The 14,878-nt window shown below is 40.4% G+C and overlaps 1 protein-coding gene across 1 annotated transcript in view; it reads left to right on the forward strand.

The window, feature by feature from the left end:
• The window catches only part of gins1 (GINS complex subunit 1 (Psf1 homolog)), a 38,080-nt gene that overhangs the window by 10,271 nt on the left and 12,931 nt on the right, over positions 1-14,878 (forward strand). The window contains exons 2-4 of the mRNA XM_059986410.1: positions 9,069-9,133; positions 13,148-13,246; positions 13,883-13,973. Of these exons, the coding sequence (XP_059842393.1) occupies positions 9,069-9,133; positions 13,148-13,246; positions 13,883-13,973 (255 nt within the window). The remainder of the gene's footprint in view (positions 1-9,068; positions 9,134-13,147; positions 13,247-13,882; positions 13,974-14,878) is intronic.

Below are 14,878 nucleotides of genomic sequence, written 5' to 3' on the forward strand. Positions count from 1 at the left end.
GCTGGAACTGGACACTCTGACGGTGGTGTCTGAAAGGAGGATGCTGTCCAAGTTGCATGCCATCTTGGACGATGTCTCCCATTCACTCCATAATGTACAGGTTAGGCACAGGAGTACATTCAGCCAGAGACTCATTCCACCAAGATGCAACACTGAGTGTCATAGGAAGTCATTCCTGCCTGTGGCCACCAAACATTACAACTCCTCTCTCGGAGTGTCAGACACCCTGAGCCAATAGGCTGGTCCTGGACTTATTTCCACTTGGCATAATTTACCTATTATTATTTAATTATTTATGGTTTTATATTGCTATATTTCTACACTATTCTTTGTTGGTGCGACTGTAACGAAACTCAGTTTCCCTCGGGATCAATAAAGTATGTCTGTCTGTCTGCCTATGACCACGACAGCTTCTGTGCCTTGTCATGCCATTTACTCTTCACGGACAGTTGCAGTACTGCCTTGCCAGTCATTAGATCTCAATGTGGATCTTGTCTGCCAGAGCTGACTTCGTATGCTAGGACAGGCATGTCCCTGTCTCACGGGGGTGAGGCTGCCAGCGGCCCTTACAGTGGTATAGCTCCCTTGTCGAAGAGGTGTACTGGTCTGTGGCCACTGTTGTATGCAAGTAGCTATTGGGTGCCACAGGTGAGAACTGAGTGTGTGGTGGGAAGCAAAGGTAAGGGAGCAATCCTGGAATGGACATGTCATGCCCCTTCACCTCTCCCTGGCCACCCCAATGTCTTAAAGGTACATTATTAAAGGCCTTCTGAAAGTCTAAATTCATTATATCAACTGTTTTCCCTTTGCCAAAAATAAATATGTTCACAATTCACTTTGCATCAGGACTAAAGAGGACCAAAAAAAATTGTTTAATATGTAGCAGTACAATTGAGGCTGGGACACAGGCTAATCTGTAATAGGTGAACCCACATTGGAAAGGGAAGATGAGTAGATGGAAATAGTTGGGGGAGAATATGGAAGCAGTGAACAAGGGAACATTGTGTTTGGCCTCTCTGTAGCACTGAAGAAGCCGGAGAACAGAGATATCAGTGTGGGAGTAAAAAGCAAAGTTAAGGCAACTTGAAGCTTGAGTTAATAGACACTACATATGATGTGTGTGATGTGCCCTCCTCTACATTGATGTTACCAAGCAAAGACTTGGCAACCATATTGTGGAGCACCTGCACGTGTGCAATGACTCTTGAGCTTCCAGTTGCATGTCACTTTGATTTTCCCATCATCTTCACCATTTGTTCATCTTGCCCACACTCTCTTCCCAGCTAGTTCTATCTGTCCAGTTTCCCCTCTTTTCTACTGCTATGTACTAACAATCTTTCCTGTTCTTCCTCTGCCTAAAGCAGAGCCTTAACTTGAAATGTCACCTTACAACTACAGCCTCCACAGATGCTGCTTGACTTATTAAGTTCTTCGAGTGTTATGTCTTTTGTTCCAGATTCCAACATCTACAATCTTGTCTGTCTTTATAGATCTATGTTGTCTTGCACAATCCTATTTTCTAAGTATGAGTCCTGTAGTTTCACCATTACTAAGACTAATTTCTTCATTTTGAATTCTAGATTGATTTACTGTAATTATTTGAATTTAATTTCCCCAGTCGCCATGGTTCAACAAATGTCTCTGGATCAATGGTCCAGAAATCTAACTGCTGGTTTAGTAACTTAACAACTACTGCCTAATGTTGTTATTTTATTTGCCCATCCATATTGAGACTGTTGATTTGGTGTTCCAGTTACAAGTGTACCAAAGGGTTTGTTTCTGCACTGCACAACTTGAGTTGAAAGCATAGAATTAAAACTGTTGAGAGTAGATGGCTGAATAATCGTCATGTGATTGCAAAAGTGTCTGAAAACACCAGCAAGATGCTAAACAAAAGTAGTTTCAGGAAAAAGATTCTGCCCCTCTGCATTTCAATCACTTAATTACAATTTAATTATTGATCTGGTTAACTGGAAAGTAAAATCTGACTAGCATAGTCATAACATTATAGTACTTGGCCTCTGGAGCCATCCTTTGGAAAGTCCAACTAAAATCCTAACTTTGAAGCTTCCTTACTCTGAAAGTTTCTCCTTCTATGATTTCATTGCCTTTTAGTATTTTAATCAGTTACTGTTTAAAAGGATCACGACCACCATGTTCGCCTGCTTCAAGACTGAATTTTCTAACCAGTATTTTGGTTGACATTGAAGTTCCAATGATTTATCCAAACATATGTATTACTCTTATGTATAGTTTCTGTGTTTATTAGTTATTCATGAAATTCCATCCTAAAATATTGTTACATAATTGGATGATTTCCTATCCATTGTCCCACACCCCAACAGAACCACTAGCTACTGACTACATTGTAGATCACCTCATTCTCACTTGCTATAAAATATTTCTTGCTGCCTTCTGTCTTATGAGAATTATCACTGTTGATCAGTAAGGTCTAAACATCTTAAATTCTTTTAAAACCTCTGACCTCTACTTTGCTGAGGCCAGGGAGCAACTCTCAGACACTACCTCATACCCTCCCCCTTTTAAGAGGACTCCACTCCTGACCATCAGAAAACTATCACTGACCTCATCCACTCTGGAGAACTTCCATCCACTGCCACCAAACTCATAGTTCCCTTATCCAGCACTGCTCGCTTCTACCTCCTACCCAAGATCCACAAACTAGACTGTCCAGGTAGGCCTATTGTCTCTGCCTGCTCCTGTTCCACTCAGCTCATGTCTGTTCCCCTTGTTTTATTCCTTTCCCACCTACATCCGTGACACTTCTCATACCCTCAATCTCCTCCGTACCTTTCAATCCCTTTGCCCTGACAGCCTCATCTTCACCATGGATGTCAGTCCCTATACACTTTTATTACCCCATCAAGAAAGCCTCAAAGCTCTCCGCTACTTTCTTGATATAAAAAAAAACGACCAATCCCCCTCTACTACCACCTTCCTCCAGCTGACAGAACTGGTTCTCTCACTGAAAAATTTTTCCTTCTGCTCTTCCTACTTTATCCAGAGTCGAAGGGTAGCCATGGGCACTTGCATGGGCCCCAGCTATGCCTGCTTCATTGTTGGCTATATAGAACAGTCCATGTTCGAAGCCTTCCCCATTTATCCCAACCCTTCTTCCACTACGTTGACAACTATTGGTGCTGCTTCATGCACTAATGCTGAGCTTGTCAATTTTATCAACTTTGCCCCTAACTTCCACCCTGCCCTTAAATTCGCTTGGTGAATCTCTGACACCTCTACCCCCCCCCCCCTTCTTGATCTCTCTTTCTCTATCTCTGAAGACAAACTGTCAACTGACATCTCTTATAATCCTACTGATTTCCATGGTATCTTGACCATACCTCTTCCAACCATATCTCCTGTAAAAATGCTATTTCCTTTTCTCAGTTTCTTTGCTTCCACCGCATCTGTTCCCGGAATGCAGCTTTCCGTTCCAAGACATCAATGATGTTCTTTAAAGAATGGGGTTTCCCTCCCTCCACTATTGATGCTACCCTCACCCACATAGAATATTACAGCACAGAAACAGGCCTTTTGGCCCTTCTTGGATGTGCCGAACCATTTTTCTGCCTAGTCCCACTGACCTGCACCTGGACCATATCCCTCCATACACCTCTCATCTGTGTACTTGTCCAAGTTTTTCTTAAATGTTAGAAGTGAGCCTGCATTTACCACTTCATCTGGCAGCTCATTCCACACCCCCACCACTTTCTGTTTGAAGAAGCCCCCTCTAATGTTCCCTTTAAACTTTTCCCCCTTCACCCTTAACCTATGTCCTCTGGTTTTTTTCTCCCCTAGCCTCAGTGGAAAAAGCCTGTTTGCATTCACTCTATCTATACCCATCATTCTTCTACGCTACAGGGAATAAAGTCCTAACCTATTCAACCTTTCTCTGTAACTCAGTTTCTCAAGTCCCGGCAACATCCTTGTAACCTTTTCTGCACTCTTTCAACCTTATTAATATCCTTCCTGTAATTTGGTGACCAAAACTGCACACAATACTCCAAATTCGGCCTCACCAGTGCCTTATACAACCTCACCATAACATTCCAACTCTCATACTCAAAACTTGAAATTCAAGAAGGCGGCGCGACACGGCTTGCAGCTGATTATTTGTTATTTGTGAAGTGGGGTGCCGTGCGCAATCATAGTTGGATGAAAAGCGGACGTAGGAGCACAGAGGAACATCTAGAAATCTCCAGGAAGACCTTCTTCATTGCTGCTGCTGCTGTGAAGTCCGGGTCTCTGCTGGGAAGAACAGGCCCCCAGTCCTTGGTGTCATGTTGCTGATGGCCATTGGCGGAGGCGTCTTAGTATGCTCGGCAGAGGATGGTGCTCGGAGAAGCTGTGCCGGAGGGGATGGTCAGAGGCTTGGAGGTTCAACAGATTCGGAGTCCACTGCGGTCAGGTCACTTTCATTGTGTGCTGTGTCTGCAAGGCTGGGTTCAGCGGAGCTTTCATTGTGTGCTACGTCTGTGAGGCTGAGTCGGGCAGCGCAGTGGAAGTCCATAGCGGGGGTATTCCCTTCTGCCGCCTGCGTTGGGTGGCAAGTCTGTTGGGACCCTGGGGACTTGTGGAAACTATGTGGTGGTTTCTTTTGAAGTTACAATCTTTTAACATCTTTGGACTATTTTTACTGTGCCCATGGTCTGTTTTTTTTTATCAATTATGCTATTGTTTGCACTGTTGTAACTGTATGTTGTGACTATGGGGTTTTGTGCAAGTCTTGTAGCTTTAGTGTTTGGTCTTGTTTTGTCTGGTGGGTTTGGATTTCCTTTCCGGGGACAAGCTGATGGTAGCGCAATATTAGTACGCAGTAGCCTCTCCGGACTCTGGATTGGGGATTGCCAAACGTTATGTGTAGTCTGTTTTGCCATGTGCTTTTGTGATATCATTCTGGAGGAACGTTGTCTCATTTTTTAACTGCATTGCATTTGTGGTTTCTAAATGACAATAATCTGAATCTTTGAATTATAAAGGCCAATGTACCAAAAGCTTTCTTTACTACCCTATCTACCTGTGACGCCACTGTTAGGGAATTTTGTATCTGTATTCCCAGATCCCTCCGTTTTACTGCACTCCTCGGTGCCCTACCATTTACCTTGTATGTTCTACCTTGGTTTGTCCTTCCAAAGTGCAATACCTCACACTTGTCTGTATTAAACTCCATCTGCCATTTGTCAGCCCGTTTTTTCCAGCTGATCCAAATCCCTCTGCAAGCTTTGAAAACCTTCCTCACTGTCCACTACCACCCCCAATCTTTGTATCATCAGCAAATTTGCTGATCAAATTTACCGCATTATCTTCCAGATCATTGGTATAGATGACAAATAACAATGGACCCAGCACTGATCCCTGTGGCACACCACTAGTCACAGGCCTCCACACAGAAGCAATTTTCCACTACCACTCTCTGGCTTCTTCCAATGAGCCAATGTCTAATCCAATTTACTACCTCACTATGTATACCTAGTGACTGAATCTTCCTAACTAACCTCCCATGTGGGACCTTGTCAAAGGCCTTACTGAAGTCCATGTAGACAACATCCACTGCCTTCCCTTAATCCACTTTCCAGGTAACGTCCTTGGAAAACTCTAATAGATCTGTTAAACATGACCTACCACACACAAAGCCATATTGACTCTCCCTAATAAGTACCTGTCTATCCAAATACTTGTAGATCCTGTCTCTTAGTACTCCTTCCAATAATTTACCTACTACCGACATCAAATTTACTGGCCTATAATTTCCCGGATTACTTTTAGAGCCTTTTTTAAACAACAGAACAACATGAGCTATCCGTCAAACCTCCAGCACCTCACTTGTAGGTACCAACATTTTAAATATATCTGCTAGGGCCCCTGCAATTTCAACACTAGTTGCCTTCAAAGTCAGAGGGAATACCCTGTCAGGTCCTGGGGATTTATCTACTCTGATTTGCCTCAAGGTAGCAAGCACCTCCTCCTCTTCAATCTGTATAGGTTCTATGACCCCTCTACTTGTTTGCCTTATTTCCACTGACTCCATGCCAGTTTCCTTAGTAAATACAGGTGCAAGAAACCCACTTATGCTCTCTTAAAAGACATCCATTGTCCTAACCTACCATCCAATTATCCTCCGCAACTTCTGCCATCTCCAAAGGGATCCCACAACTAAACATAACTTTACCTCCCATAGGGATCTCCCTCTGCGATTTCCTTATCCATTTGTCCCTCCCTGCACTTATCCCTGCAAGTGACTTAAGTGTTACACCTGCCTGTTCACCTTCATTCAGGGCCCTCAGCAGTCCTTCCAAGTGAGACAACACTCCACCTGCAAATCTGCTGGGGTCTTCTGTTATATCAGGTGCTCCTGATGAGGCTCCCTCTTCATTGGTAAGACCCATTGTAAATTGGGGGACTGCTTCATCGAGCACCTCTGCTCCATCTGCCACAAGCGAAACATCCTGGTGGCCAAACCTTTTAATTCCAATTCCCATTCCCATTCTGACGTGTCGGTCCATGGCCTCCCCTTGTGCCAAGATGAGACCACTCTCGTATTCCGTCTGGCTAACCTCCTTTGATGGCATGAATATCGATTTCTCCTTCTGGTAAACAAATTTCCCCTCCCCTCCTTTAATTCCCCACTCTGACCTTTTATCTCTTCTCACCTGCCTATTACTTCTCTCTGGGTCCCCTCTTCCTTTCCTTTCTCCTACAGTCCATTCTCCCTTTCTATCAGATTCCTTCTTCTCCAGCCCTTTACCTTTCCCACCCATCTGGCTTCACCAATCACCTTCCAGCTCTTTCCCTGCATCCCCCCCCCCCCCCCCGATAGCTTCTTATTCTGGCACTTCCTCCCTTTCTTCTCAGTCCTGAAGAAGGGTCTCGGCCTGAATATTCATTCATATCTATTCACTTCCATAGATGCTGCCTATCCTGCTGAGTTCCTCCAGCGTTTTGTGTGTGTTGTTCTGTCAGATTTCCTCCTCAATGTCCTACCTGGTAGTTTTCATTTCTTTTTATGGTTGCAAAGCTTTTGCAATGAGACAGGAGAGGGTGAAAAAAGTATAAAATAAAATTTGAACTGCAAGTCATGGAAAGAAGATTTTAAAATCCTTTAACTCTTAAGTACCATGCAATAGAGGTGAAATTACAGTTAACAAATGCTTGACAGAAGATTGATAATTTAATATACGGTTAATTACTAAGTGAATGATAAATAGCCCTTATGAGAAATGTAGTTGGCTGTTTTATATTTGAACTCTACAGATGTAGGAATTAGTTAATGCTTAATTGTTATTTCCCCTGGTTTATCTTTGTTTTCTACAAAATTCAATGTTCTGGTGTTTCAAGCATGTCTTTTTTTTTAAGAAAAAGATTTTGTTAAATACTTGAAACACACAATCAGGGGTGTATCCAAGATAGTATAGCTTTAATTCCAACTGTTTAGTTTGAGATATCTAAGTTCTGTGTAAAGGAAATGTCGAAAAGTATGTGGGGAGAAAGAAGTGGAAGACGGTACTGAAGTGATTAGGGAAGTGGAGGAGAGAGGCTGGAAGAAAAGTACCAGAATACAAGTCTGGTCAGCTACAGTCTTAGTGCAGTGAGTTCTTTGTATATCTTCACTGTTAAGTAATACGACTGCTAGTTAATATTTATGTGAATATCTGACATTGTAGACAATTTCAAAGTAAATGTATTATCAAAGTACATATATGTCACTATTTACAACCCTGAGATTCATTTTCTTGTGAGTATACACAGTAAATCCAAAAAACAATGAAATCAATGTCAGTCTGCACCCAACTGGATAGAAAAACAAACAAGGTACAAAAGAATAGATGGACGGACAGTAGATATCGAGAACATGAGATGAAGAGTCCTTGAAAGTGAGTCCATAGGTTTTGGGAACAGTTCAGTGATGGGACGAGTGAAGTTATTCCTTCTGGTTCAAGAGCCTGATGGTTAAATGATAATGACTGTCCTGAACCTCATGGTGTGGGTCCTGAGGCTCCTGTACCACTCCCTGATGGCAGCAGTGAGAAGAGAGCATTGTCAAAATTTTAGTTATCATGCTGAATCTTTGCAAATGTCTAATGAAATAGAGGCATTGCTGTGCTTTCTTCATTAAAGCACTTACTTGCCGGACCCATGACAGAAATATTAACACCAAGTATTTAAAGTTGCTGACCCTCTCCATCTCTGAGCCCCTGATGACGACTGGATCATGGAACTCTGATCTCCTCCTGAAGTCAGTGATCAACTCCTTGACCTTGCTCACATTGACTGAGAGGTTGTTAATTGTGGCACCACTTGGCCAGATTTTCATTCTCCTTCTTAAATGCTGATTCAGCACCACCCTTGATTCAGCCTACAGCAGAGGTATTGTCAGCAAACGTAAATATGACATTGGAGGTGTGCTTAGCCATACAGTCATAAATAGAAAGCAAGTAGAGCAGGGGGCTAAACACACAGCCTTGAGGTGCACCGTGCTGATGAAGGTTGTGGAGATGATGTTGTTGCCAATCCAAACAAGTGAGGAAATCAAGGATCCAGTTGCACAAGGTGGTATTGAGGCCTAGGTCTTGAATCTTATTGATTAGTTTTGAGGGGATGATAGTGTTGAAAGCCAAGCTGTAGTCAATGAAGAGCATCCTGATGAATCATCTTGATGATGAAGAGAATCTTCCTTCCCAGGTGCTCTAGGGTTGAATGAAGAGACAATGAAATGGCATCTGTTGTAGACATGTTAAGACGGTAGTCAAATCGGAGTGGATCCAAGTCACTTCTCAGGCAGGAGTTGGTATGTTTCATCACCAGCCTCTCAAAGCACTTCATCATAGTGGATGTAAGTGCAACTGGACAATAGTCATTGAGGCAGGTGTCTTAGGCACTGGTATAATTGAAGTTCCTATGGCTTCCTCAGAATGCCAAAGCAAGAGGTTAAAGGTAGCAGTGAACACTCCAGCCAGTTGATCACAGGTCTTTAGTACTCAGCCAGTTTTCCATGCTTTCCATGGGTTCATAATATCTGGCTTATTCAAATGATAATCTACTTCTTGCAGGAGGATGGCATCAGAGAAGTCCTTGAAGAGATGAAGGCATTGTACGAACAGAACCAAAGTGATGTGTAAGTTTACTTTGTGCTTCATGTGCTGTCTTGCCTGGTGCAGTGCAGATTAACCTTTCAAGTATGGAGTTTAATCTATAATATTGATTATATAATGGGTTCACAGCAAATTTAGCAGTAGTTTTGTTTTCCCTGTAAACTAAAATCTACAGCAATATTTGCAAGTCCTTAAAATGCCTTCCAATCAGGCAGCATTAGATTAAATAACATGCTGGAAATGCTGTGAAAAGAGAAGCAGAGTTCAGGTCCAAGAATGGCTCTGCTGAATGTTTCCAGCATTGAATCTTTTCCTTAATTTCAAATTTCTGGTATCTGCAGTTTTGTTTTACTTTCACTTACTATTAAAATAACTTATTTGGATCCAAAGCAATCCACTCAGCAATTTGAAGTGTGTATAATTATGAGATGGAGATGAGAAATGAAATCCGTTATAAACAACCATTTCTGATACTTCCACAAATAGCTTGTATATGAAGTATTAATGAAAGGCCTAGTAGGCTCTCCTTGGTTTTATTTCTCACCAAGAACCATTAACTGATCTGCCATGCACTTACTGAGTTAAGTGGGTCAAGGTTTTAAAAAGTAGCATGCTTTCCAACTGGTCCTTATTTTTATTTAAAATTCCTCCATATTTCTATAATTTCCAAGTCCTAAACTTCTCAGTAAACTCTCTTTTGTTCTGGCCTCTTGCTCATTCTTGATTAAATTTGTTGCACTGTAGCAGCCTTCAGTGGATGAAGCTCTAATCTTTATAATTCCATCTGTATCTCCATACCTCATCACCACTTTTCAACTTTAAACACACCTCTTTGACCAAACTCTTGGTTACCTTCTTCTTTGATGGCTCCTTGTATAGCTATACATTAGGTAACAATTTCCTCCGAAGTATCTTGATGCTTTATTGCTTTTAAAGCTGCTGTAATTAGTTTATATTTATCTGGTCTGATTTTTAATTGCAGTTTACTTCTAAACATGCAGACTTGATTTATGGTGATATATGCTTGAGTTTTAATGATGATCTGCTTTAATTGAGCAATTTTTTCCAGGCAAATTATTCAGGTTAAAAGACAGAAAACGGATGATTCCCGTGTTACAGTAGTTCAGGCAATGGACATTCACCCTTACAGAATTCACAAATCATTATCAACAAATCTGAGATACAGAATGAACATTTATCCTTGCTAAATTTGTGTTTCTTTTACAGTTTGTTTTTCAATTCAATTTAATATTTTGGCTTTATCTTATGGAAAATCATAATACAGACGATTTTCTAGAATTGTGAACCCCCTGCTCTAATGTGGGGGGGTCAGCTGTTTGTCTACTTACCATCTAGTTTCTCAGTAATAGAACCAGTGAAAAGGTGATGATTCGAAATACAGTTTATTAAGTTCTGTTTTTAATTTATTTCATTTCATTTTCAAGACCATCCGTGTTATTGTCAAAATATGGAGAAGATGCAAGATTTGTCTGTCAAAGCATCAATACCATTCCTAGAAGCCCCATTTTGAAAAAACGATTTATTCAGCCATTTCAACCTGTGTATTAGTTTCTTGATATAATTTGAGAGAACTTAAGTATTTTCTTTAAGTTTTCACTTTGAAATCATGTGAAACTCTGACTAATTAAATCTATGTATTATGTAAGACTTGCCTTTAAATTAATGCAAACAAGAGAAAATCTGTGGATGCTGGAAATCTAAGCAACACACACAAGTTGGCCTGCCGAGTTCATCCAGCATTACTTAAATTAATGCCATTGGTTACAATGGTCAGTTCGGGTGCATTGTTTAATCCATGCAGTATGAAGCCTTAGACACAAGACACCAAGATGTCTATCTGAAGTATAGACATCTGAAGATCACTCTTGGACCTGTGACGTTTGAGAGGCACAATAAAAATAGTCAAGAAGCTCATTCTCGAAGCCCTCTATGCCAATGGGTATGCTCTGATGGTTCACACTGAGTTCAACCTTCAGCTAATTGTCAATAAATTTGCAGAAGCCTTCAGACTCTTTGGAGTTACCGTCAGTCTAAGCAAAGCAGAAGTCCCATTTCAACCTGCCCCTGGATCTGCTGCTACCACCCCCTCTATCACTATTGGCAGAATAGTGGAAGAATTCAAGTATCTCAGCAGTATCATTTGTAGTGATGGCTCATTAGACAGAAATCAACACCAGGATTTGCAAGGCCAGCCAAAGCCTGGGTCGACTGTGATCACGGTGTTGAACCAGCACACCTGATCTGCCTATCCACAAAAATAAAGGTGTATGAATCTGTGGTCCTCAGCAGTCTCCTGTATGGATGTGAAACCTGGCCACTACAAAATGCTAAAGGGGTTTCATATGTGTAGTCTGAGGTCGATCTTTGCCATCCATTGGCAGGACCAAGTCACAAACCTAGAGGATCTCGTGGGGAAGGGACTACAAGTATTGAAGCAATGATTGGAAAAGCACAGCTTTGGTGGACGGGATGTCATACGCATGAAGGATTCCCAAATCCCCAAGCAGCTACTGTGTGGTGAGCTTTCGCTGAGCAAGAGAAATTGATTCAGGCACTGTAAGAGGTTCAAAGACTGAGTGAAAGCTAACATTACCCAAAACGTCGACTGTACTCTTTTCCTCAATGTTGCCTGACCTGCTGAGTTCCTGCAGCATTTTGTGTGTGTTGCTCAGATTTCTAGTATCTGCAGATTTTCTCTTGTTTGGATTACACACGCTGGGCTTGTATCAAAACAGTTAGAACTGAGTGCGCAAGACCAGATTGGCCGGCGAGCCTTGGTGTCAACAGTTCACAACAATCTGGAGGAGAGACGCTGAGCAGCACTAATTGCTGCCCAACAAAGAAGAAAGCAATAACAGCGATAACTTCCAGATCCAGCATAATTTTCATGTCTTTATTGTGGACATCTGTGTCGCTCACAACCTTGACTCACCTACAGACACACAATAGAACTGTACAAATCTGTCATCATCTGATATGACGGACAAGCCAATAAATATAATAAATGAAGCCTCACCACTGAGGTTAAGTTAAACACTTGGCTTTGTTCCATCTGAGGGAATGAACGGTTGCAGCTGGTAAGTGACATTGCCATTTACTGACTGCAGTCAAAGACTGGGCTGAGACAGGAGTACATTTCACTTCGGTCTTTAACTGTATTGCCAGTGAGAGGGACTTTTTGGGATAAGTATACCAGTGAAGAAAAGATTGTAAATCATGTAGTATTTTACTTTGTTACTGACACATGGACATGACACGCATATCTGGACTGTACATATTTTGGATAACAGCTCAGGAAAAAATTCTGTGAAAATGTATTTTGCTTGTGGATTTTCTGTAATTCTATTGAATATTTCTAATATGAATCTTCCTATTACAAACATTAAAGGAATAGAAAGGTAATTGTATGAAGTAGATTGGGAGGTGACTTTAAATGCAGCATAAACACTGGTGTACATTAATTAGACTGGTTAATATTTCTGTAAAATTTTATTTAATTAACTGTATTGAATGGATCAGTGTCCACAGCCTTAAAATTAATTATATTTTGTCACATTCAGAGTAAATTGATAAATGAGGGATTTTGACTTAATCTAGTCATTGTGCAACTTTGTGCTTGTCAGATTGAAACTGAAATGAATGACAAATCAACTTGCAGGATAGGTGGAGATAAATGCCTCTGGTGCTAATAATTCCATTATCAGCAGTTCAATAGGCTAAGTTGACAGTGTTTGAGGCTCCTACCAGACAGGAACATTTTTAATCAACTAACCAGTGATACTGCTGTGGAGAATTTAGATTTTCCAGCTTGTCATTGAATCATCTTGAATTGCCAGCTGCATCTGCTTGGAGATAAAAATTCTGTGTTGCCCAGAATCCCATTCAAAGTTTCCTTCTGAAGCAAGGTTCTCGTATACTGTTCTGGTATGTAAAATAGTTAATAAGCAAATAGGTAAAGGGTGTCAAAAATAATGATAATCAACTAGGTTAATAACATATTTTACTTATTTTTTTAGAAATGAGGCTAAATCTGAAGAAAGAACAGACTTAATCCCAACAATCAAGTTTCGTCACTGCTGTTTACTAAGGAATAAGCGCTGCATTTTAGCATACCTGTATGTTGCTGTATGTAAGTTGTACTGGGGATCCTGTGCTTTTAGTTTTGATAGGATATCTAATCTTCAGTTCTCTGTAATATCTTATTTGAAGGAAATTGGTCGGGCATGCATGCTTTTAGTTTCTAGATACAAAGACACTATAAAATGTCTTATTTTCTGAATACTTCCTATTTTGCCTTTATTCCTGCTGCATACATTCAAATGTTGATTTAATCCATTTCATTTTGATTAATCAATCTCATAATATAACATTATGTGCAAGTGGAATGGGTCCTGTGACTATGGGATTATTATCTAATTAATTTTAAAATTTCTTGTTTCCTTTTCCTATTTTGTATCATTTTTAAGTGGCTTTTGTTAAATTGGGAGGGCATTCCCTGATGTCTTTTGCTAATGACAGTATTCAATATCTAGATCATAGAAATATGCTGTATATTGATCTTGTAAGAAGAATGTCATGGTATGTTTTTAAGGATTGAACAGCCGTAAGGAGAGTTAAAGGCAAGCCATTGCCAGTGTAGATAACGAAGACCGTAACAAATAGGATTCTATTGCAAAATTGTGTCTTCTGAAGATAGATTAAAGGAAATGAATTATCTGGGAGAAAATGATCAACATGTTTATTTTTGGCAGATACGACCGTTTGTTGCGGATTCGATCTTTGAGGTGGGAATATGGAAGTGTTCTGCCATCAGAAATCCGATTCCATTTTGCTCCTGAAGAGGTACACTGCTTTTGGAGAAACTTAAAGATTATGTAGCCCATCCTTTTCTTCCCCCTTCTTAACATACCCAAAGTTTATTTAATTGCCTTTTCATAAAACTATAGAAATGAGAGCTCAAGAAGTAGCCAGTTTGATCTGTTTCCTGCTATATATCCTTGGATCCACTTCCTTGTTCTTTTCAAGGGACTTTTTTAATATATTTCTTCTTTTTACATGATTATGAAAGGCTGGCATCCAAAAAGATTATTGTGGGGTTGAAGTTAGGGTACAGGGAAGGATTAAAAGTTATAGATGAGAATTTTGTATGTGAACCATTGGAAGAATTGAAGTCACCATCAAAGGAGGAGAAAAAAAAGGTGGACAACTGAGATTTTTTGCAAAGATACAGGTGGCAGAAGTTTGGATGCACTTAAGCTTATGGATAGTAGATGATTGAAGAGTATCAGAATAGTCCAATATAATGTGGTTTAGGCTTTGGAGAATATTTCAGCTTTGTACAGAGATGGGAACAAAATGAATATAAAGTAGAATGTCTTTTGTGATGGTAAGGATTTGATGTAAAGTCTTGGGTTAAAGGTCAATAAAGCTGTTGATTCTTAACTATCTGTTGATGTAGTGTTTGTGGTGGGTCTGAAGGTGATAGTTTCACTGAAAGGTAGACTGAAGTTTTTATAACTCATTTGGACCTGGATGTTTGTTGACCCTTACCTTGTAAATAATTCCAAATATAGCTTTACCATATCTAATTAAATGAAATACAATTTGCTCACCAAAATATGGATCTCCTGTTGTCCAAGTAACTGATCTATCTTCCTTGTGATATATTGTCTCCCTGAAGTTCGCACTCATTTGTCTCTTGAATTCTTGCTGCTCTACCTCCATAAATATTTACTGTTATTCTTTTA

Source organism: Hypanus sabinus, chromosome 12, assembly GCF_030144855.1.
Source record: "Hypanus sabinus isolate sHypSab1 chromosome 12, sHypSab1.hap1, whole genome shotgun sequence".
Classification (NCBI taxonomy): Eukaryota; Metazoa; Chordata; class Chondrichthyes; order Myliobatiformes; family Dasyatidae; genus Hypanus; species Hypanus sabinus.